General features: G+C 45.8%; 1 protein-coding gene and 1 long non-coding RNA gene across 4 annotated transcripts; one reads left to right on the top strand and one right to left on the bottom strand.

Annotated features, from left to right (window-relative positions):
- Positions 1-219: 219 nt before the first annotated feature.
- Positions 220-19,335, bottom strand: LOC147116302 (uncharacterized). Of its 2 annotated transcripts, XR_015078778.1 has the most exons (3): positions 16,262-19,335; positions 14,855-15,632; positions 220-526 (listed from the first exon to the last, which is right to left on the bottom strand). It is a non-coding gene; the product is annotated as an uncharacterized LOC147116302 (long non-coding RNA). The 2 variants fall into 2 exon arrangements; XR_015078777.1 differs by lacking the exon at positions 16,262-19,335 and having other exon boundaries at positions 14,855-16,248.
- b3gnt9 (UDP-GlcNAc:betaGal beta-1,3-N-acetylglucosaminyltransferase 9) lies at positions 7,100-15,975 on the top strand. Of its 2 annotated transcripts, none has more exons than XM_085991148.1 (2): positions 7,100-7,924; positions 11,236-15,975. In XM_085991148.1, exon 2 carries the CDS (start codon positions 11,280-11,282, stop codon positions 12,513-12,515), a length of 1,236 nt encoding a protein of 411 aa, XP_085847274.1. In that variant the 5' UTR covers positions 7,100-7,924; positions 11,236-11,279; the 3' UTR covers positions 12,516-15,975. The 2 variants fall into 2 exon arrangements, with proteins under 2 accessions (XP_085847274.1, XP_085847273.1); XM_085991147.1 differs by having other exon boundaries at positions 7,100-7,464.
- Positions 19,336-21,862: the final 2,527 nt, after the last annotated feature.

Raw genomic sequence — 21,862 nt, forward strand, 5'->3', positions numbered from 1 at the left:
CTGGTTAAAAACAATAGATAGAGCTCGGAGTTATTAGGCCTGGTGCCCATTTTGATCATTTCATTTTCATGTAACTAATTGTAGTGAATAAGTACTCATTAAACATGTGCTGTTTTCTTGAGAAAGTGCTTGGCCAACCTTTTTGTCAGGATGTGGGAAGATGGGGTATGAGAGATGTGCATCACTTTTATCATGACAGTATCGCACACAAGTGACATGTTGCACTAGAACATAATTTATGTAACTGCATTATTTTTCATGAAGATAGTGTCCTTTAAAACACACAATCAGTCAATAATATTGGACAAAGCGTCAGTTTATAAAGTCGAGCTGGTTGACCCTCTGGGGGGAAAAAAGCACTTTAGTTGTGTCGCTGATCAACAAAAGGTTTGTTAAAGGATTTATTAAATCTGTGTCCCTCAATGGCTTCTGCTGAAGGTGCTCCAATGTGTCTCTTTTCACCATTTGTAACAGCTCATTTCTCAGCTTGAAGTGTCTACACCATTAACATTCATATTCATTTTACCTGGAAGATAAAAGGTGTAAGTTTCACTCATCTCAAAATACCTACACAATAGTAACGTGATCATAAGCAAAACCTTGGAGCATATTGATCAATTATCATTATCATTTTGCTTTCTCTTTGGAGCCATTGACAATAGAAATCCAACTATATGTCCAATTTTGTTTGTTTTGAATTCAGGCAAGTGTTTTCAGCTACCCAACACTTCAGTGGAAATTCATAATTTTGGATGCAGACTCAATCGTCTTATGTTTGACAAGATGATTAACACCCAGCTCAGTGTCAATGGAACATCTCACCATTTCAAGAACCCAAGTCCATGTCACTTAAAGTCAGTTTATCTCTAGTACCTCAGAAAGACTGTTGTTTACTAACTTGTAAATGTGTCCGTGCTGTCTCATCCGTGCATGTTAGTTAGTATTTCTGGTGGCCATTGAACTCTGTACCCTCACCAACGCTGTCAGTGAACAGCACATCATCTTTAACAATGCCATTAACCACTATGTTCTCACCAATATTGCCAACACTGTGCCCTCACCAACTGCCACACAATGCTGTAGCATAACTAACATTCGCTTCAACATAGTCATCAAAGGGGGCACCATCACCACCCGTGACACCAAGCACTGCCCTATCACCAACACTGTCAAACACTGTACATTCACCAATACTGCTGACAAATATTGCACATTCACCAACACTGTCATCAAACATTCCACCCTCAACAATATTACAGGTACAGTAGCTAGTGGTTATGTTAAATAAAATCAGAAAATGCTGGAGAAACTCAGCAGGTCAGGCAGCATCTGTGAAGAGAGAAACAGAGTTAACGTTTCAGGTCGATGACCTTTCGTCAGAACTGGAAAAAAGCAGGAAATGGAACAGATTTTTAAGCAAGTGAAGAGGCTGGGAAAGGGGGGAGGGGATGAAAGAACAAAAGGGAAGGCCTGTGATAGGATAGAAGGCAGGAGAGGTGGCAGGAGAGGTTAAGAGACATTAAGAGATATTCAAGGCAAAAGAAGATGGTAATGGAACAGGTTAAGAAACAAAGGATGGCTCTAGATGAAGTGTAAATTGTGCTGGCAGAATGAAAGACAGCTGCCCTGTGGGGAGAAGAAAAAAAGACAGACAAAAAGTGTGGATAAAAAAATATATATATATATATGATAGGGGCCGAGGTTATGATCTGAAATTGTTGAACTCTATGTTGAGTCCGGAAGGCTGTAAAGTGCCTAATCGAAAGATGAGGTGCTGTTCCTCGAGCTTACGCTGAGCTTCTGTGGAACAATGCAAGAGGCCAAGGACAGTGAGGTCTGAGTGGGAATGGAGTGGTGAATTAAAATGACAGGCGACCGGAAGCTCGGGGTCACCCTTACGGACTGAACGGAGGTGTTCCGCAAAGCGGTCACCCAATCTGCGTTTGGTCTCCCCAATGTAGAGGAGACCACATCGTGAGCAGCAAACACAGTATACTAGATTTAAAATCTGTTCCATTTCCTGCTTTTTTCCAGTTCTGACGAAAGGTCATCGACCTGAAACGTTAACTCTGTTTCTCTCTTCACAGATGCTGCCTGACCTGCTGAGTTTCTCCAGCATTTTCTGTTTTTATTTCAGATTTCCAGCATATGCAGTATTTTCTTTTTGTAATAGTGGTTATGTTACTGGACTAGTAATCCAGAGGCCTGGACTAATGATCCAGAGATGAGAGTTCAAATCCCACCATGGCAGCTGGGGAATTTAAACTTCAATTAAATAAATCTGGAATTAAAAAGCTAGTATCAATAATGGTGACCATGAAACTATCAGATTGTTGTAAAAACCCATCTGGTTCACTAATGTTCTTCAGGGAAGGAAATCTGCCATCCTTACCTGGTCTGGCCTATATGTGACTCCAGACCCACAGCAATGTGGTTGACTCTTTAATGGCCCAGCAAGCCACTCAGTTGTACACAGCCGCTATGAAAAACAATAATAAGAATAAAACCGGATGGACCACTTGGCATCGATCTAGGCACCGGCTTCAGACATGACAACAACATATCCAGCCCAGTCGACCCTGCAAAGTCCTCCTCACTAACATCTGGGGACTTGTGCTAAAATTGGGAGATCTGTCCCACAGACTAGTCAAGCAACAGCCTGACATAGTCATACTCACAGAATCATACCTTTCAGCCAATGTCCCAGACTCCTCCATCACCATCCCTGGGTATATCCTGTCCCATCGGCAGGACAGACCCACCAGAGGTGGCGGCACAGTGGTATACAGTCAGGAGGAAATGGCCCTGGGAGTCTTCAACATTGACTCCGGACCCCATGAAGTCTCATGGCTTCAGGTCAAGCATGGGCAAGGAAACCTCCTGCTGATTACCACCTACCGCCCTCCCTCAGCTGATGAATCAGCATTCCTGCATATTGAACATCACTTGGTAGAAGCACTGAGGGTAGCAAGGGCACAGAATGTACTCTGGATGGGGAACTTCAATGTCCATCACCAGGAATGGCTCGGTAGCACCACTGCTGACTGATCTGCCCGAGTCCTGAAGGACATAGCTGCCAGACTGGGCCTGCGGCAGGTGGTAAGAGAACCAACACGAGGGTAAAACCTACTTGACCTCGTCATCACCAATCTATCTGTCACAGATGCATCTGTCCATGACAGCATTAGTAGCAGTGACCACCACACAGTCCTTGTGGAGGCAAAAGCCCATCTTCACACTGAGGACATCCTCCATTGTGTTGTGTGGCACTACCACCATGCTAAATGGGATAGATTCAGAACAGATCTAGTTGCTCAAAACTGGGCATCCATGAGGCACTGTGGGCCATCAGCAGCAGCAGAATTGTATTCCCCCGTAATCTGTAACCTCATGGCGCGGCATATCCCTCATTCTACCATTACCATCAAGCCAGGGGACCAACCCTGGTTCAATGAAGAGTGCAAAAGAGCCTTCCAGAAGCAGCACCAGGCATACCTAAAAATGAGGTGCCAACCTGGGGAAGCTGCAACACAGGCATGCTAAACAGCGGAAACAGCATGCTACAGCCAGAGCTAAGTGATCCCACAATCAACAGATCAGATCAAAGCTCTGCAGTCCTGCCATATCCAATCGTGAATGGTGGTGGACAATTAAACAACTAACAGGAGGAGAAGGCTCCATGAATAGCCCCATCCTCAGTGATGGCAGTGCCCAGCACGTGAGTGCAAAAGACAAGGCTGAAGCATTTGCAACCATGTTTAGCCAGAAGTACCGGGTGGATAATCCACCTCGGCCTCCTCCTGAGGTCCCCACCATCACAGCAGCCATTCGTCAGCCAATTCGATTCACTCCACGTGATATCAAGAAACGGCTGAGAACACTGGATACAGCAAAGGCTATGGGCCCCGACAACATCCCGAAACTAGCCAAGCTGTTCCAGTACAGCTACAACACTGGCATCTACCCGACAATGTGGAAAACTGCTCAGGTATGTCCTGTCCACAAAAAGCAGGACAAATCCAATCCGCCTCATCAGTCTACTCTCAATCATCAGCAAAGTAATGGAAGGTGTCATCGACAGTGCTATCAAGCGGCACTTACTCACCAATAACCTGCTCACTGATGCTCAGTTTGGGTTCCACCAGTACCACTCGGCTCGAAACCTCATTACATCCTTGATCCAAACATAGACAAAGGAGCTGAATTTCAGAGGTGAGATGAGAGTGACTGCCCTTGACATCAAGGCAGCATTTGACCGAGTGTGGCATCAAGGAGCCTTAGTAAAGTTGAAGTCAATGGAAATCGGGGGAAAACTCTCCACTGGCTGTAGTCATACTTAGCACAAAGGAAGATGGTTGTGGCTATTGGAGGTAAATCATCTCAGCCCCAGGACATTACTGCAGGAGTTTCTCAGGGCAGTGTCCTATGCCCAACTATCTTCAGCTGCTTCATCAATGAACTTCCCTCCATCATAAAGTCAGAAGTGTGATGTTTGCTGATGATTGCACAGTGTTCAGTTCCATTCACAACTCCTCAGATAATGAAGCCGTCCATGCCCGCATGCAGCAAGACCTGGACGGCATTCAGGTTTGGGCTGATAAGTAGCAACTAACATTCTCGCCACACATGAGCCAGGCAATGACAATCTCCAACAAGAGAGAGTCTAACCACCGCCCCTTGACATTCAATGGCTTTACCATCGCCGAATTCCCCACCATCAACATTTTGGGGGTCACGATTGACAAGAAACTTAACTGGACCAGCCACATAAATACTGTGGCTACAAGAGCAGGTCAGAGGCTAGAAATTCTGCAGTGAGTGTCTCACCTCCTGACTCCCCAAAGCCTTTCCACCATCTACAAGGCACAAGTCAGTAATGTGATGGAATACTCTCCACTTGCCTGGATGAGTGCAGCTCCAACAACACTTAAGAACTCGACACCATCCAGGATAAAGCAGCCTGCTTGATTGGCACCCCATCGCCACCTTAAACATTCATTCCTTCCACCACCGGCGTACCGTGGCTGCAGTGTGTACCATCTACAAGATGCACTGCAGCAACTCGCCAAGGCTCCTTCGGCAGCAACTCCCAAACCCGCGACCTCTTCCACCTAGAAGGACAAGGGCAGCAAGCACATGGGAACACCATCACCTCCAAGTTCCCCTCCAAGTCACATACCATCCTGGCTTGGAAATATATTGCCGATCCTTCATTGTCGCTGGGTCAAAATCCTGGAACTCCCTCCCTAATAGCACTGTGGGAGTACCTTCACCGCACGGACTGCAGCGGTTCAAGAAGACGGCGCACCACCACCTTCTCAAGGGCAATTATGGATGAAAGAAAGACTTGCTTTTATATAGCACCTTTCACGACCACCGGACGTCCCAATGCGCTTTACAGCCAATTAAGTTGTTTTTGAAGTGTTGTCACTGTTGTAATGTAGGAAACGCGGCAGCCAATTTGCACACAGCAAGCTCCCACAAACAGCATATGATAATGACCAGATTATCTGTTTTAGTGATGTTAATTGAGGGATAAATATTGGCTACAACACCAAGGATAACTCCCCTGCTCTTCTTCGAAATAGTGCCATAGGATCTTTTACATCCACCTGAGAGGACAGATGGGGCCTCGGTTTAACGTCTCATCCAAAGATGGCACCTCTGACACACATGGGCAATAAATGCTGGTCTTGCTAGTGACGCCCACATCGCAGGAACAAATAAAAAAAATGATACTCCCATCAACACTTCTATCGAACAACAAGCACTACACCAACACTAACTTGGTAATCAACGATAGAACACTGCACTCTCACAGCACCACCGACATTTCCATCGAACATTGCACCATCATCAACACAGCAATAAACCACTGTACCATTATTATCTAACGGTGTTAAAGGATGAGGGTTCCCTTACTCTCTCCACCATTCCATCCCATTCCCAATTTCAGTTAAATCGCAGTGATTCGGTAAACACTTCTTCCTGCCTCCATGATTACGCACCGAATTATGAGTGAAGACTAGAAATGGCTTCTTACCAATTTAGCGTGACCCGACAGAAACTAGTTCAGCTACGGCAGATTAAACCCTTTCAGTACTGAGTACTGTTTCAACGTTCAAATTAATGCGGAAATTTTAAATCAGGGAATTGACTCTGTAAAGTAGCTGCATGCGAATTTCTGATTGTGATCACGACATAATGTATTGGTACTAACCAACCATGGTGGACCGTTAAAGGGGCTCTGTCTTCCGATAAGTGTTTGGGCAAACTAATTCTCTATTTTGAAGAAACTGAACTCAAACCACTAAGTTGTCTGTTCTCTCCACAGATGTTGACTGAACTGCCCTGTGTTTCCAGCAGTTTCTGTTTGTGTTTCTGAGCCACTTTCTGCAATATTGTGCTTTTTACTAATTCTCTCTGTTGGCAAACGCCCGATGCACGAACAGATTTTCATTAAAATGCTCCACCGTGTGTGTCATGCATCAGGTGTCATCACGTGGAATATGAGCCTTTGCTGTTCCTCCCCACAGTGCCCCATTAAGAAAGACTTGCACTTCTTTAGCAGACTTTACTGCCTCAGGACGCCCCAAAGCGCTTTACAACCAACGAATTGCTTTTGAACTGTTGTAACGTAGGGAAATGTGGCGGCCAATTTGCGCACAGCAAGGTCCCACAAACAGTGACAATAACCAGATAATCTGTGTTACTGATGTTGGTGAGGGGTAAATATTGGCCAGAGCACTAGGACTCTTCTGCAAAATAGTGCTAAGGGACCTTTTACGCCCAGCCCAGAGAGCAAACGAGGCCTCTTAGCCGAAAGAAAGCATCTCCGAAAGTGCAACACTCCCACAGCCTAAATTATGTGCTCAAGTCCATGGAGCAGGGCTATGAATCCATAACCTTCTGACTCATCGGCGAGAGTGCTACCACTGAGCCAAGGCTAACACCGTTAAAGTGGTGATGAAAACAGGCTGGTACTGTAGAGGGGACTGACAGACTCTGATAGTATTCCAATCACACGCCACATTCTTAGACAGTCTCCACTGCTGAGTGCTTGTGTAACTCTTTAAAAAGTCAAGGAATGCAGCCTGAGGTAACAGAGAGAGGAAGCCAGCGACTGTCCTGTAAGGAGGAATGTTCGGTCCCATTCAGGAGCACCGGGACCTAAACATGAACCGATTCGGTGCTGCCTGCACCTCTCTGACCTGCGGCCCTGGGTGGAATTGCAAACTCCCCCAACCCCCTAGTTTCTGATGACCGGGCTCCCAGCTCAGGCAACTCCCAGTCCCATTAATGCAATCCAGATGTATTTTCCTTGGCTCCCACGGATTCCTGGCGAGTTTCTTCTCCACTGAAACTGTCCAATTGCAGCCAGCCTGAAGAGGCTTCGCAACCTCGAAGCAGCTTGTTCTGTCACTCGCGGGTCGCTGTTTGCTGGCCAGCACTGGCGGTTCTCAGGTAAAGAGGGTTGTGTTATTGAGCGGTACAGTGAGCAGATGTCTGCGGGCTGGCTTCTGCCACTTCCATTTCGCTTAAAAAAGGAGAAACAGGCTTGACGATTGAACTGCAGGCCGGGGGAGGGAGTCCGAATGTCCCTGCCCTCTCCGAGCAGTCTCCCGAAACTTGTTTAACAGGGTCTTGTGCGGGAGCGGCGGATCCCCCCGGGCCTTGCCTCCTTCCAGATGTTGTGTTCAGATTGCGGGCGGCGGTTGTGTTGGCAGCTCGCTGTGCCTGTTACAGGCGGGATGCTGTAGGGAGTCCCGAGTCCAGTCACAAGTTAGGAGTGAAGCAAACCACAGAACTGGCAAATAAAAGTTCAGGGTTTACACTGGCCTCTTTCTATCGGGGAAAATTCAACTTCTTCCCGGGAAGGCTCGTCTTTATAACAGATACACGTTTATAACAGGTGCGATACAAGGTATGTACCTCCCCAGTGCTTTGCTGCAGCGGGATCTTTTTGTTCTTTTAGAATACAAAACAGGACTCGGCAGCACCTCCCGTTGTTAAGCGGCTAATATGTTAATGATGTCAACTATTGGGGTTGCATTGAATAGGATGGTATATGTGTGTTAGCTGTGGGATGGAGAGGTACGTGTGTGTATTGGGTGTGAGATGGAGAGGTGCGAGTGTGTATTGGGTGTGAGATGGAGAGGTGCGAGTGTGTATTGGGTGTGAGATGGAGAGGTGCGAGTGTGTATTGGGTGTGAGATGGAGAGGTGCGAGTGTGTATTGGGTGTGAGATGGAGAGGTGCGAGTGTGTATTGGGTGTGAGATGGAGAGGTGCGAGTGTGTATTGGGTGTGAGATGGAGAGGTGCGAGTGTGTATTGGGTGTGAGATGGAGAGGTGCGAGTGTGTATTGGGTGTGAGATGGAGAGGTGCGAGTGTGTATTGGGTGTGAGATGGAGAGGTGCGAGTGTGTATTGGGTGTGAGATGGAGAGGTGCGAGTGTGTATTGGGTGTGAGATGGAGAGGTGCGAGTGTGTATTGGGTGTGAGATGGAGAGGTGCGAGTGTATTGGGTGTGAGATGGAGAGGTGCGAGTGTGTATTGGGTGTGAGATGGAGAGGTGCGAGTGTGTATTGGGTGTGAGATGGAGAGGCGTGTATTGGGTGTGAGATGGAGAGGTGTGTGTATTGGGTGTGAGATGGAGAGGTGCGAGTGTGTATTGGGTGTGAGATGGAGAGGTGCGAGTGTGTATTGGGTGTGAGATGGAGAGGTGCGAGTGTGTATTGGGTGTGAGATGGAGAGGTGTGTGTATTGGGTGTGAGATGGAGAGGTGTGAGTGTGTATTGGGTGTGAGATGGAGAGGCGTGTATTGGGTGTGAGATGGAGAGGTGTGTGTATTGGGTGTGAGATGGAGAGGTGCGAGTGTGTATTGGGTGTGAGATGGAGAGGTGTGCGAGTGTGTATTGGGTGTGAGATGGAGAGGTGTGCGAGTGTGTATTGGGTGTGAGATGGAGAGGTGCGAGTGTGTATTGGGTGTGAGATGGAGAGGTGCGAGTGTGTATTGGGTGTGAGATGGAGAGGTGCGAGTGTGTATTGGGTGTGAGATGGAGAGGTGCGAGTGTGTATTGGGTGTGAGATGGAGAGCTGTAGGGATACAATACCTTACATTAGACCTGTGACCATTGTGATATAAACGTTTGACTTTAAAAAGCAGTTTATTGGTTACACAGGAATGGTCTGTCTTTCTCTGAATCTATGCTCCAGTAATACAAGGCAGCAGAAATTCACGGTGAGGACAAAGAAATATCACCTCAGTTTGACTGATATTTTTCAAGCCCGGCATGGATTACAAGGTGAGGCAGGAAAGGCAACAGCGCGGGACGGTCCAACAGCACGATAGCTGGGTCAGACCACCTGATAAATGGTTAAAAATGTGTCCCCATGTGCAACTTCAATGGGAAATCACTGGACTAGGAGCATGTGGTGCTAAATCTGAAGAACCAGTAAGGAAGCAGGCACACACAAATCTTTTCCTAATCTCATTAGATTGAACTGCCAATGAAAAATAGCCAATATTGGAAATCTGGTGTGAAAATGAAGAATACCCAGTGAGATAAGGAGTGGAACAGGATCCACTGTAACCCCTGGTTATGAGGCACTATCACATTGAACAGTGCAGGTGATGTTCGAAAGTGCAAGAACAAAGCTCGAGTGGTTCTGTCGATTTCAAAACAAACCCTGAGATTTCTTACTGCATTATTCCAAAGATGATATGCACAAGTAGAGCCAAGTTGATTCTGTTTTTGTGATTTTTGACATGTGACAAGAGGCACAGCAGACAGCAATGATTGGTGTGCACCTGTCATCAGATCACAAGATGTGAACTGGGGGGGGCTATCGTGTTTCAATTGCTACAGTAACTTTTTCTTTAACATTGCATGTTAGAGGAGAGTAGCAAAGTCTGAATGTTTCTAAGATTCAGACAAGTGTATTGGTATTAGTTATATAGATATATCTACACATATGCGTACGTCTGCGGTATGTGTCTGTTATCAGTTATAGATAAATATAGATTACTGTAGAATTATGTGTTGCATCATTTCTAAATGACATCCATTTGAGTAAGAGAGAGAGAACGGAAATAACCACCTTCTTCTTCAGAACGAGGGGGTATATTAAAGTATATTTTTGTTCTCTAATACTGGTGTTTCAAGGATTGTCAGACCTAGTTTCCTGGTCTGCCTTCATAACCGGCAGTAAAGGATCCACGTGGCAGACTGGACAGCTGTTTCCTTTAACCACAGAAACCCCACAGTGCAGATAGAGGCCATTTCGGCCCATCGAGCCTGCACCGACACATATCCCACCCGATCCCCGTAACCCCTACACCAACACATATCCCACCCTATCCCCGTAACCCCACGTATTTAATCCCCCTAACACTATGGCTATGATAAATTGACCCTATCAACCTAACCCGCACATCTTTGGACTGTGGGAGGAAACCGGAGCACCCAGAGGAAACCCATGCAAACACGGGGAGAATGTGCAAACTCCACACAGACAGTCACCCGAGGCCAGATTCGAACCCGGGTCCCTGGCGCTGTGAGGCAACAGTGCTAACCACTATGCCACCGTGCACCGTAACTATGCTCTTTTCTCTGTTTGTTCTACAGATGTGAATGAATAAAAGAAACCTGCCCACAGCCAGTCTGTGACCTCCAGCCCTGTATAAAATCACCCACAGCCAGTCTGTGACCTCCAGCCCTGTGTAAAATCACCCACAGCCAGTGTGTGAACTCCAGCCCTGTATAAAATCACCCACAGCCAGTCTGTGACCTCCAGCCCTGTATAAAATCACCCACAGCCAGTGTGTGAACTCCAGCCCTGTATAAAATCACCCACAGCCAGTGTGTGAACTCCAGCCCTGTATAAAATCACCCACAGCCAGTCTGTGAACTCCAGCCCTGTATAAAATCACCCACAGCCAGTCTGTGAACTCCAGCCCTGTATAAAATTACTCACAGCCAGTCTGTGAACTCCAAGCCCTGTATAAAATCACCCACAGCCAGTCTGTGAACTCCAGCCCTGTATAAAATCACACAGCCAGTCTGTGAACTCCAGCCCTGTATAAAATCACACAGCCAGTCTGTGAACTCCAGCCCTGTATAAAATCACAGAGCCAATCTGTGAACTCCAAGTCAGTATAAACCGGCCCAACTGCGATCTGTAAAATACGGTCTTGTACAACATTGACCATAACATCCTCTGCTCTCCACCCAGCCCTCTGCAAACCCACCCAGGACTGCCTCTGCTCTCCAGTGACCATGAGACTGCGGCGGAAAGGAGATCTCATCTGCACGTTCCTCCTGCTGACAGCATTTTGTATTTTGCTTTACATCCAAACGCACTCTGAAACCCCGTGGCTGGACAAACACGAGAACCAAAGGGAATTGGAAACCGAGAGATACATGCAAAGCACCAAGGCGGAAACTCGGCCGGTCTCAACCACCAGCGCAACAGAGTCTGAGCGCATCTGCCTGCGGCTGGAGGATGGGCAGGTCCGGGTGACCACATCTCCAAGCTCAGACCTTTTACCGTGGAACTACCGCCAGTACCTCTGGCAGAAGGACTGTCGGGAATTCAATCAGATCATTAACCAGAAGGACAAGTGCCGGAAGGTCCGCGGGGAACCGCTCTTGTTGATCTCCATCAAGTCCAGGGTGGAGGAGTTTGAAAGGCGTGAAGTGGCTCGGAAAACCTGGGCCCGAGAAGGTCGTGTCCATGGGCTGCAGGTCCGTAGACTCTTCCTCCTGGGAATCCCCACCAACCAAAGTGCTTTGGCTTCGTGGAGCCGCCTGTTGGAACACGAGAGTCGGATCTACCAGGACATCCTGTTGTGGGATTTCCAAGACACCTTCTTCAACCTGACGCTCAAGGAGATCCACTTTCTGAAATGGGTTGACCAGTTCTGCCCCACTGCAGAGTTCGTCTTCAAAGGGGATGATGATGTCTTTGTAAACGTGGAGAACATTGCGGATTTCTTGGTAGACGCCAATCCCAAGGAAGATCTATTTGTTGGAGACATTATTTACCAAGCCCTCCCCATCAGATCCAATAAGAGTAAGTATTTCATTCCAGAGATGATGTACGGCCCGGGGGTTTACCCCGTCTATGCAGGAGGTGGAGGCTTCCTCATGTCTGGACACACAGCAAAGAGGCTCTACCGTGCCAGCAAAGAGGTGGATCTCTTCCCTATCGACGATGTCTTCTTGGGGATGTGCTTGCTGCGGATCGGACTCGAACCCTTAACTCACGAAGGATTCAGAACCTTCGGCATCGTCCGGCCCTCTGCAGCTCCTCACATGGAAACGTTTGACCCATGCTTCTACAAGGAGCTGATGTTGGTCCACAGCCTTAGGGTGCCCGAGATCTGGCTGATGTGGACCCTTCTGCACGACCCCAATCTGAACTGCGCTCACAAAGGGCCGATGAAGCGCCCATTCCGGTGGCGGGTCAAGCGAAAGGCGACATCCACCTCTATAGGGAAATTAAGACACTGACGGCAGAGAAAGGGGCAGCTCTCCCACATCACCAGGAGACGATGCCCTCAGTAGCTATCCATGCAAATTTATACTTCAAATGTTTTATAAATGTCTCAATCCTTTTGTATTATTTAATGTCACTGGTGACAACGGTGCACCGATGTGTCTAGACCGCCATTAAACACATGAGCTTAAAAGTCAAGGACAGCAGGCAAGCTTGTGGGAATCCCACTGTGAAACAGAGTCGCCTGTTCCTTACCCTCTTCAGTGGTTTCACTCGGATGTGCAGTTTCTGCGAGAACCCCCTGAAGCTTCTTTAATTAGAGTGGGTGAGAAGCACAAATCACAAAAATAGAAACAAAAAACTGACAGTTTTCACAAGACAGAGACCACAACAGGTCTCAATGTTGATTAGCAAGCCAGAGAAATTTACAGCGTCCATGGGTTCCTGGTGCTGGGCTGGATCCGTACTGGAGTGATCCCAAACTGATCCCACTGCCCTGAATGAAATTAACATATCAACAAGTACCAGCTAGTCTAATTAAAAGACAGAACCAGTTAACCAAATTACATAACACACTCAGTTGATAAGATACTTAACCCCCCACAACCCAATGTGGTACAGAGCCATACAGACCAGGAAGATCCCAGGCCTGTAGTTAGTTCACTGATCTCAGCCAGGGTGACAGCAGAGGTGCTAACATTGACTTCAATGACCTGGCCAGGGGAGGCTGTTTGTGCAGTGGAAAAAAAGATCAACGAAGGTTCTCATTCTTGATCGCTATCTATTAGACTGGCCCCTTCTGGAGAGTGTGGAGTTTGGGTGAGGACAGGGTCAGGCTTGGCTATGGTGCTTGCACAGCTGAATAGCTTGATGATATTCACTGCCTGGGCTCACTCATAAGGTCCCGCCATGTATTGGGGTCCACCAGCATCAGTGCCACTGTACCCCAACATGAATCCTGCTTTCTGTAGACTAGCAGTGTTCTACAGAATTCACGTGATTCAGCACTTCTGTGTCATTGTTTTATGTCATTGCCATTTCTCTCTGATTCTATGTGCCATCTATACTCTGGAGATGCTGATGATCAGTTAATTCCATACCGTCCACTCGCTCAACAGGTGGACTGTACCAGCCCCTGGTTTCACACATACCCATTCGATCACATCATAGTAATAGATTGTGGTAGGTAAATAATAACAACCCCAACAACTTTCCTTGCATTCCTGAATAATGTGCCCACAGTATGGCATCTTTCTCATCAGTCCCATCACTTCTCTCTCTTTTGTACTAGTTCAAGGGCCAAGGGCCTTCTCATTAGTCATTTACTTCTTCATTTTACAGTTGCACAGAAACAGTCACAATCTTAACTGGATAAAAAAGTCCAGAGAAATATTTTAAAATATGGTCTATCTTCAAGTACAAACTTTTCCAGAGACAGTTGTGCAATCTTTTTATCCATAGCTAACAAAATGCCGGAGCAGGTTGACGGGCCTAATAACCTACTTCTTATCCTATGTTCCAGTTAAATACCTTATTTGAAATTGTTATCTTCCATTTAACTTCTCCATTGCTTAATTATCCAAGTAAACAATTTTAATCAACTTGTTCTATTTCCAGATTATTCACTTTGAGGTCAATTTTTGGAAGCTCCTCTTTCTTGGTAATTACCATTGATTTTTCCTCTTACCATTAAATTCATTACGTGTTCCAAACTTTGTCAATTAAACTACTGTTTTAATGACAACATAACTGCTAATATTTCTGCCCTTAAAAGTTTCTTGGAAAACGGAGCTCAAACATTTAACATAAACTAGCTTACAATCTTAGCCATATCAGATAACTCCTACTTTGTATACTCAGGTGGAGTGTTTATCAAGATCTAGTTTTCTGTTCTAAAACAGAAATGAAACTGTGCTTTACAGAAGGATCTACTGTTAGATGAAGAATTCTGAAACTAGGGGCTGGATTTTAGGGAGGAAGGTGGGTTGGGGGCGGTGGGGCTCCGAGGCGGGCGGGAAACCCAGGAGGCCGGGTTTCCTGCAGGCTGTACCAACTTTAACGGCAGGGCCTGATTTGCATGCGCGGCCTTAGTTTCCCACCTGCAGCCAGCCAGATGGAGAGGCTGGCTGCGGGCAGGTAGGTAGGCCTGCGACACTAGGCCGCAGAAAGAGGGAGGGATTGGGTGGGGCCTGTGCCGACTTCCAGAGGAGGGAGGGGAGGTTGATGAAAGATTGCCGACATCATGGGTGGGAGGGAGGAGAAGAAGATTGCCGACGATCGTGGGGGGGAGAGAAGATCACAACGATCGGGGGGGGGTGCACTGGATCCAGGAGGTACGTTGACATGCACTTACCTCCTGGATACAGAAGTTCCCGCCTTGCTGTAACTGCCGGGTTTTACGAAGTGTGAAAAACCCGTCCAGATGCAGTTTAAAAAAAAGTGGAGGTTAAAAAAAAAGCTTCCAGCCTCATTGTAATATTTAAATTGACGTCCTGTCTCCTGGCAGCGGGTTGGCTGCCCGCCCCCGTCCTGCTTCCCGTCCCGCCTCCGTTAAAACCGGAAGCGGGCGGATTGGAGGCAGGTTCAGGTCGGGAATCCGAGCTTTAACAATTTAACTACCCCCACGCTCCAAACCCACCCATTTTTTTTTAGGTTAAAATTCCGCCCTAGGATTCCGTTCAAACTGATGTGCCTAATATTCAGGAAACCAATATTAGATTCAAGAAGTCAAAATGGAGGAAAAATTGAAGCAGTAATGACAGAGTGCCCCAGATGGCTTTGTCAGTGCAAGGACATTACCTACAAAACCAACAATGTAAATTACATTTCTAAACTAAAACTTCCAAACAGGGTTATTTTTCATCAAATATTCTGACATTCTTTCCATATCTGCCATCTATGGGTCAAGTGTTCAACACTTACATTTGCCTTTCCCATTTTTAGTGCATATATGTTTGAAGGTATCAGAGACTTTATATTCAGATGTAAACATTCTCCTTTTATGAAATGAGCATAGGATAGTAGGAAGGAAGAAAGGCCATCAATTCAACCCATCTCGTTCACTTCCTTTCAGTCCATTGCTTGGGCCATTTTCATCTCCATCCTCAACTGGTGCCAATCCTTTAATAAATCTGGTGGATAAACATTATGAGATGTCAGTTTACTAGTCCCACATGTTTTGATCACATGTAGCCAATCTGTGCACAGTAAGGTATAACTTTTATGCATGTGCTCCTTTTAGAGTTAACACTACCATAATCTAATCAATACTTCTATCCTCACTACTGTGACAGGCTAGTTAATAGAGTCACCCTGTGCTAGAGCCTAGCCAGTATAAATATTAAGGCACTTTAAGCTATTCTAGACAGTCCCATTGTTGTAAATATACATCTTTCAAAATAAATGTATTTTTATACTTTGTCTGTATCCCCTCAATAAACACAACCAGAATTATAGAGTCTGGATTAACTGTGATTCTAATATCTCTTCTTTAAAAATCAGCTTGTACGTTTAATTACTTTATCCATTTTTTATCAGGTTATAGTGTCAAAAGAATTTGAAAAGTATTCTAGATTTGTTACGGTCAGTAACCAGATTCAGCATTAACCTTTGTGAACTAGTTGACTTGTAGGGAAGACTGCTCTTTTAAATTTGCTTTTGCCCAAATGTGTGTCGACTAGTCTGAAAATTACTGTGATAACAGCAATGTCCTAAATATGGTGAAAAAACAAACTAAGTTCCATTAACTTGAATCACTCACCCAATCACTCACATAATCAGTGCAGACAGGGAAGACTCTTCTGGGATGGAATTGATTAAGACAGGTTGATTCTGCTCATCTGCATCGGTATTTCTGGAAGCTTCGAATTCACTATGCAACCCCAGAGACAGACAGAAATTAACCAGGTTCTTGCCAAAGTACTGATCAAAGTACAAACAATCTTTCATGTTGGGGAACAATGTACAGGCCTGGGTGGGGGTGTTCGGGCCGTGCAATACCAACTTTTCTAGGCTCTAAGATTGGGAGTGGGGGAATGAGCTTACCCAATAGAGGACAATATTGCATTGTTATTGTTGTGGGCCGACTAATGACTCGATACTCACCAACCCCCATCCCGATCCAATGTCCCATTCTCAGTAAATCATTGATTCAGATTGGTTTTCTTCAGAAATTTGTCACAGGGGGACACTTAACAACTTCAAGATAATGGCACGAGGATGTCAGTTTCTAAACAAACACACATCAACTGGAGATAAAAATAAGATGCAGGTTGTAATGTTGCTCTCCCCTTAATCATATTCTCTCTCTTGACCACTGCTGCTGTTCTGAATGGCTGGGAGCCATTTACCAACAATTGGTATTTATTTTGGAATCAGTTTCAGTACTTCTGACTCACTGCAGATGTTTGCCTTGGAAGCTCGGCTCCTCTTCCCTCCCCCACTCAGTTCATCAGAGGTCAGAAATATTTACTGCAAAATGCCAAAATTCACTGCTGCAGCCAAGTCATTGTAAAATGAATAAAACCTCCACAAGTTTGCCAGCAGACAGTGAGACACCATCCACGTTGCCTGCCAGCAGCAAAGAGAACAGCTGAATCTTAAGATTATAAGTAAGAGGTTTTAGAGGAAGACATGTAATGGAAAACGAGGAGCTTTTTAAGCCATTGGATGGCTGCGCAGGCAGTGTGTGCTGCAGTGTTAAAGCTCCCAGCATTCAGGAATCGATCCTGACCAGTACTGAATCTGTGCAACAAAAGCAAAATACTGCGGATGCTGTAAATCTAAAAAAAAAACAGAAAATGCTGGAAATACTCAGCATTGTGGAGAGAGAAACAGTTAACGTTTCAGGTCGATGACCTTTCATCAGAACTGGCAAAAGTTAGAGATGTAACAGGTTTTAAGCAAGTACAAAGGCACGGAAAGGGGGGAGGGGAGCAAAGAACAAAGGGGAAGATCTGTGATCGGGTGGAAACCAGGCGAGGTTAAATGACAAAAGGGATGATAGTGCAAGTTTAAAGAAGGTGGTAATGGGACAAGTAAAGAAACAAAACATGGGTCTAGAGGAGCAATGGATCTGTGCAGTTGGTAGCCTGCCCTGAAGATAGCTACCATGCGATGCGGAGAGTGACTGCACCTGGCAACTTAAAAGATTTTAATTATAATGGCCTTAGCCAAAGTGAAGGAGTTAAAATCATAGAATAGAATCATAGCATCGTTACAGCACAGAAGGAGGCCATTCGGTCCCTCGAGCCTGTGCCGGCTCTCCGCAAGAGCAATTCAGCTAGTCCCACTCCCCAGCCCTGCAATTTTTTTTCCTTCAGCTACTTATCCAATTCCCTTTTGAAAGCCACCATTGAATCTGCCTCCACCACCCTTTCAGGCAGTGCATTCCAGATCATAACCATTCGCTGCATAAAAAAGGTTTTCCTCATGTCACCTTTGGATCTTCTGCCAATCACCTTAAGTCTTTCTGCCAATGGAAACAGTTTCTATCTACTCTGTCTAGACCCCTTTAAATATAAAAGTCACACTGTTTTCATTAAAATGGGGGAATTCAATAAAGTTTGCCACTGGAGGTGAGAAGGTTAAGTGGAGACCTGATAGAGGTTTTCAAGATTATTAAGAGTTATGATGAAGCAAATGGTGAGAGATTGCTTCAACTGGTAGGTGACACACTAACAAAAGCCCACAAATTTAAGATAATCACAGAGAATTGAAGAGGTTAGTATTTGTTTAATTTCTCTGCCATTTCCTTATTCCCCATTATAATTTATCCTGTCTCAGCCTGTAAGGGACCCACATTTACTTCTGCAAATCTTTTCCTTTTTACATACCTATAGAAGCTTTTACATTCTGTTTTTATGTCTCTCGCTAGTTTACTCTCATTCTATTTTCCTTCTCTTTATCAATTTCTTGGTCCTCCTTTGCTGAATTGTAAAATCCTCTCAATCCTCAGGCTTACTACTCTTTTTGGCAACATTATAAGCCTCTTCCTTTGATCTAATACTATCTTTAACTTCTCTTATTAGCCACAGTTGGACTGCTTTTCCTGTGAGGTTTTTGTGCCTTAAAGGAATGTATATTTGTTGTAAATTATGTATTAGTTCTTTAAATGCTAGCCATTGCGTCATACCTTTTAATGTAGTTTCCTAATCTACTTTAGTCAACTCACCCCTCATACCTGCGTAGTTTGCTTTGTTTAGATTTGAGACACTAGTTTTGGATTTAACTAAATCACTTTCAAACTCAATATAAAATTCTAGCATATTGTGGTCACTCTTCCCTAAAGGCCCCTTTACTACAAGGTTATTAATTAACCCTTTCTCATTGCACAATACTAGATCTAAAATAGCCTGTTCCCTAGATGGTTCCTCAACATACTGATCTAGAAAACTATCTTGCATATATTCCATGAATTCGTCCTCCACACTATTACTGCAAATTTGGTTTGCCAAGTCTATCTGTAGATTAAAGTCTCCCATGATTACTCTATTACCTGTAATGTATGTAATGTATATATACCTTAAGGGAGAGAACTACTTTTTACAGCTCCTGTATACTGTAGTACCGGCAGTGACCACACCTGTATATAAACCCTGAGTAGTGATCTGTACAGTTAGTTCTAGAGTAACCCTCATTCAGTAAACACCTGTTGAATCGTTCCCTGCAGTCTGTTGTCTGATTATTGAAGGACACAACATTAAGATACACGGACATAACATTGGCGACGACGCAGATTCGAACCTACCTGCAACTCTGCATCACCTCCCAGGGATTCGCTCCTGGAGAACAGTGGAAGAAGGTCGAGTCCAGAAGCACGGGCGTCGACCACGGGCAACTGCCCAGTCATCCAGCAGAGATTTGAGCATCGCAGGGGAGGCTGTCGAGAGCCAGGCTTGGCTTTCCAGTCATGGTGGTCCAGCGAAACGGTCTGGCAACAGGTACTGCGCAGACCCTTCCCGGACAACAGCGGGCTAGAGCTCGACCGAGCGGCACAGAAAAAGGCCGAGCAGCGTCGACGGGGGAGAGAGGGCAGAGCGCACAGGGCGCAGCCGGTGTTCAGGACCGAGCGGCGTCAACGGGAGAGAGAGACGAGAGAGAGCAGAGCGCAGCCGGTGGTCAAGGGCCGAGCAGCGTCAATGAGGGAGAGAGGCGCGCAGGAAAATGCGAGGCGCTGCCATTGCCACGAGGACCGCAGAGAGCGGCATTAGCAGCAGCAGCGCACGAAACCCACAGGGCGTCGCCATTTGCCACAAGGACCGCTGAGAGCGGCGTTGGCAGCAGCGCGGGAGACGCCATTTTAAGCCGCAGCGGGGAAGAAATGAAAGCGCGGGAGACGCCATTTTAAGCCGCAGCGGGGAAGAAAGGAAAGCGCGGGAGACGCCATTTTAAGCCAGTCTAACCACACCCAAAATTGCCGAACAGTGGCAGTATCACAGCGTTCAACAATGAAGTCGAAGATTGGACGACATATGTCGAACGCATAGAAGTATACTGCAAGGCAAATGAAGTGCCAGATGACAAGAAAGCGCTGGTATTGTTGAATTCAATGGGTGCCAAAACGTATGGCTTACTACGAAACCTAGTAACCCCAGAGAAGCCAGTAGAAAAGGATTTTGAAAACATAGTGTCAATCCTACAGGACCACTTAAACCCCACACCGCTGCTGATAGCAGAAAGATTTCAGTTTCACAAAAGGAACCAGCATAAAGATGAAAGTAATGCTGAGTATTTAACGGAACTGCGCAAGCTATCGAAACACTGCCAGTTTGGAACGGGACTAGCAGATACTTTAAGGGACAAGTTTGTGTGTGGGCTTCAAAGTGAAGGAACCCAGAAACGGCTTCTATCAGAAAAGGATCTTACGCTGGACAAGGCTTTCAGCATTGCAGTATCACACGAAGCAGCAGCACGGGGCGCTGCAGAGATACAACGGAGACCGCAAGAATATGGCACAAATGAAATGTCATGCGGAACAGTGAAGTGCTATCGCTGCGGCAGAACACACGACCATAATGATTGCTGGTTCAAGGACAAAGTGTGGAAAAGTAGGACACATAGCAAGAGTCTGCAGGTCGGGAAAGAAAACCAGCAGCAAGAAATCTCCACAGGAGAAGTACAAGAAGGTACATAAGGTGACGGAGAGTAGTTCAGACGAACAGAAGAGTGATACAGACTCCGGAAGCAAGGAGCTGGGTTGTCTGAAACTACATAATGTGATCAAAACGGAGGATCACCAAACTATCTGGGTCACGCTCAAGATAGCAGGAGTCCAAGTGAAAATGGAATTGGACACAGGATCAGCCCTAACAGTTATAAACCGAAAGGATTACAAGCGGCTATTCTCACATATACCCTTGAGAGATACAAAGATTGTCTTGAAGATGTACACGGGGCAAAAAGTGTACCCCAAAGGAAAAATAAGGGTGAACGTTATATATAACGGCAAGGAAACACCAAAAATGGACCTATATGTATTGCCAGATGGAGGACCACCACTACTAGGACGTGAATGGATCCGGAAGATACAGCTAGATTGGCATTCCATACAAGCACTGACTGTAGATGCCAAAAAGGATGACGACGTCACACCTGGACGACTGTCAAAAATGCTAACTGATGCACAAGAAGTGCTCCAGCAGGGACTCGGAACACTAAAAGGCATAACAGCGACGATCAAAATAGAGGAAAATACAAGCCCAAAGTTTTTTAAGGCTCACACTGTTGTATCCGTGTGTTAATGGAGACACGGAATGCAGGAGCTGGTTTAACAGGTGTTTACTGAACAAAGTCTGGAGGTGAACTAAAAGATACAAGACACTATACAGGCTTATATAGCCCGAGTGGCCACTACCGGCATTACAGTACACAGGGGCTCTTAAAGGCACATACACCACAATTCCTCCCCTTTTAGACAACCAGTACATAACATTTTAAGTAATCATTAATTAACATGTTTACAAGAACAATAATCTACACATTTGCTGCAGTTAATCAATTATAAGTCAGTCTCTCTGGAGGCTTCCTGACTCGGTCCGGATAACGCCTCGGTGGTGTAGTAGGTTCTTTTGGCAAGGTCGATTCGGCTTGAATGCCAGTGTCGGGTTCATCTGGTTCCAGTATCACCGGATCGGAGGTAGATACTATGGGTATCTCTGCTTCATCATTAGGCGTATAGAGTTGTGGTGTAGGTTGTACCTTTTCGGATGACTCTATGATCTGGTCAGCATGGCGCCTTATTATGCTTTCTCCAATGTCCACGGTATACATCAGTGGTCCTAGTCGTGTGAAAATAGTTCCAGGCTGCCATTTCTCGGTACGGTAGTCCCGGGCCAAAACTTGTCGACCTATCTGGAAGGTT

Source organism: Somniosus microcephalus, chromosome 6 (genome assembly GCF_052327205.1).
Source record: "Somniosus microcephalus isolate GS21.2 chromosome 6, FLI_Smic_1.0, whole genome shotgun sequence".
NCBI lineage: Eukaryota > Metazoa > Chordata > Chondrichthyes > Squaliformes > Somniosidae > Somniosus > Somniosus microcephalus.

Coding starts and splice junctions, on each gene's coding strand:
- b3gnt9 (XM_085991148.1), top strand. CDS start 11,280: ATGAGACTGCGGCGGAAAGGAGATCTCATCTGCACGTTCCTCCTGCTG.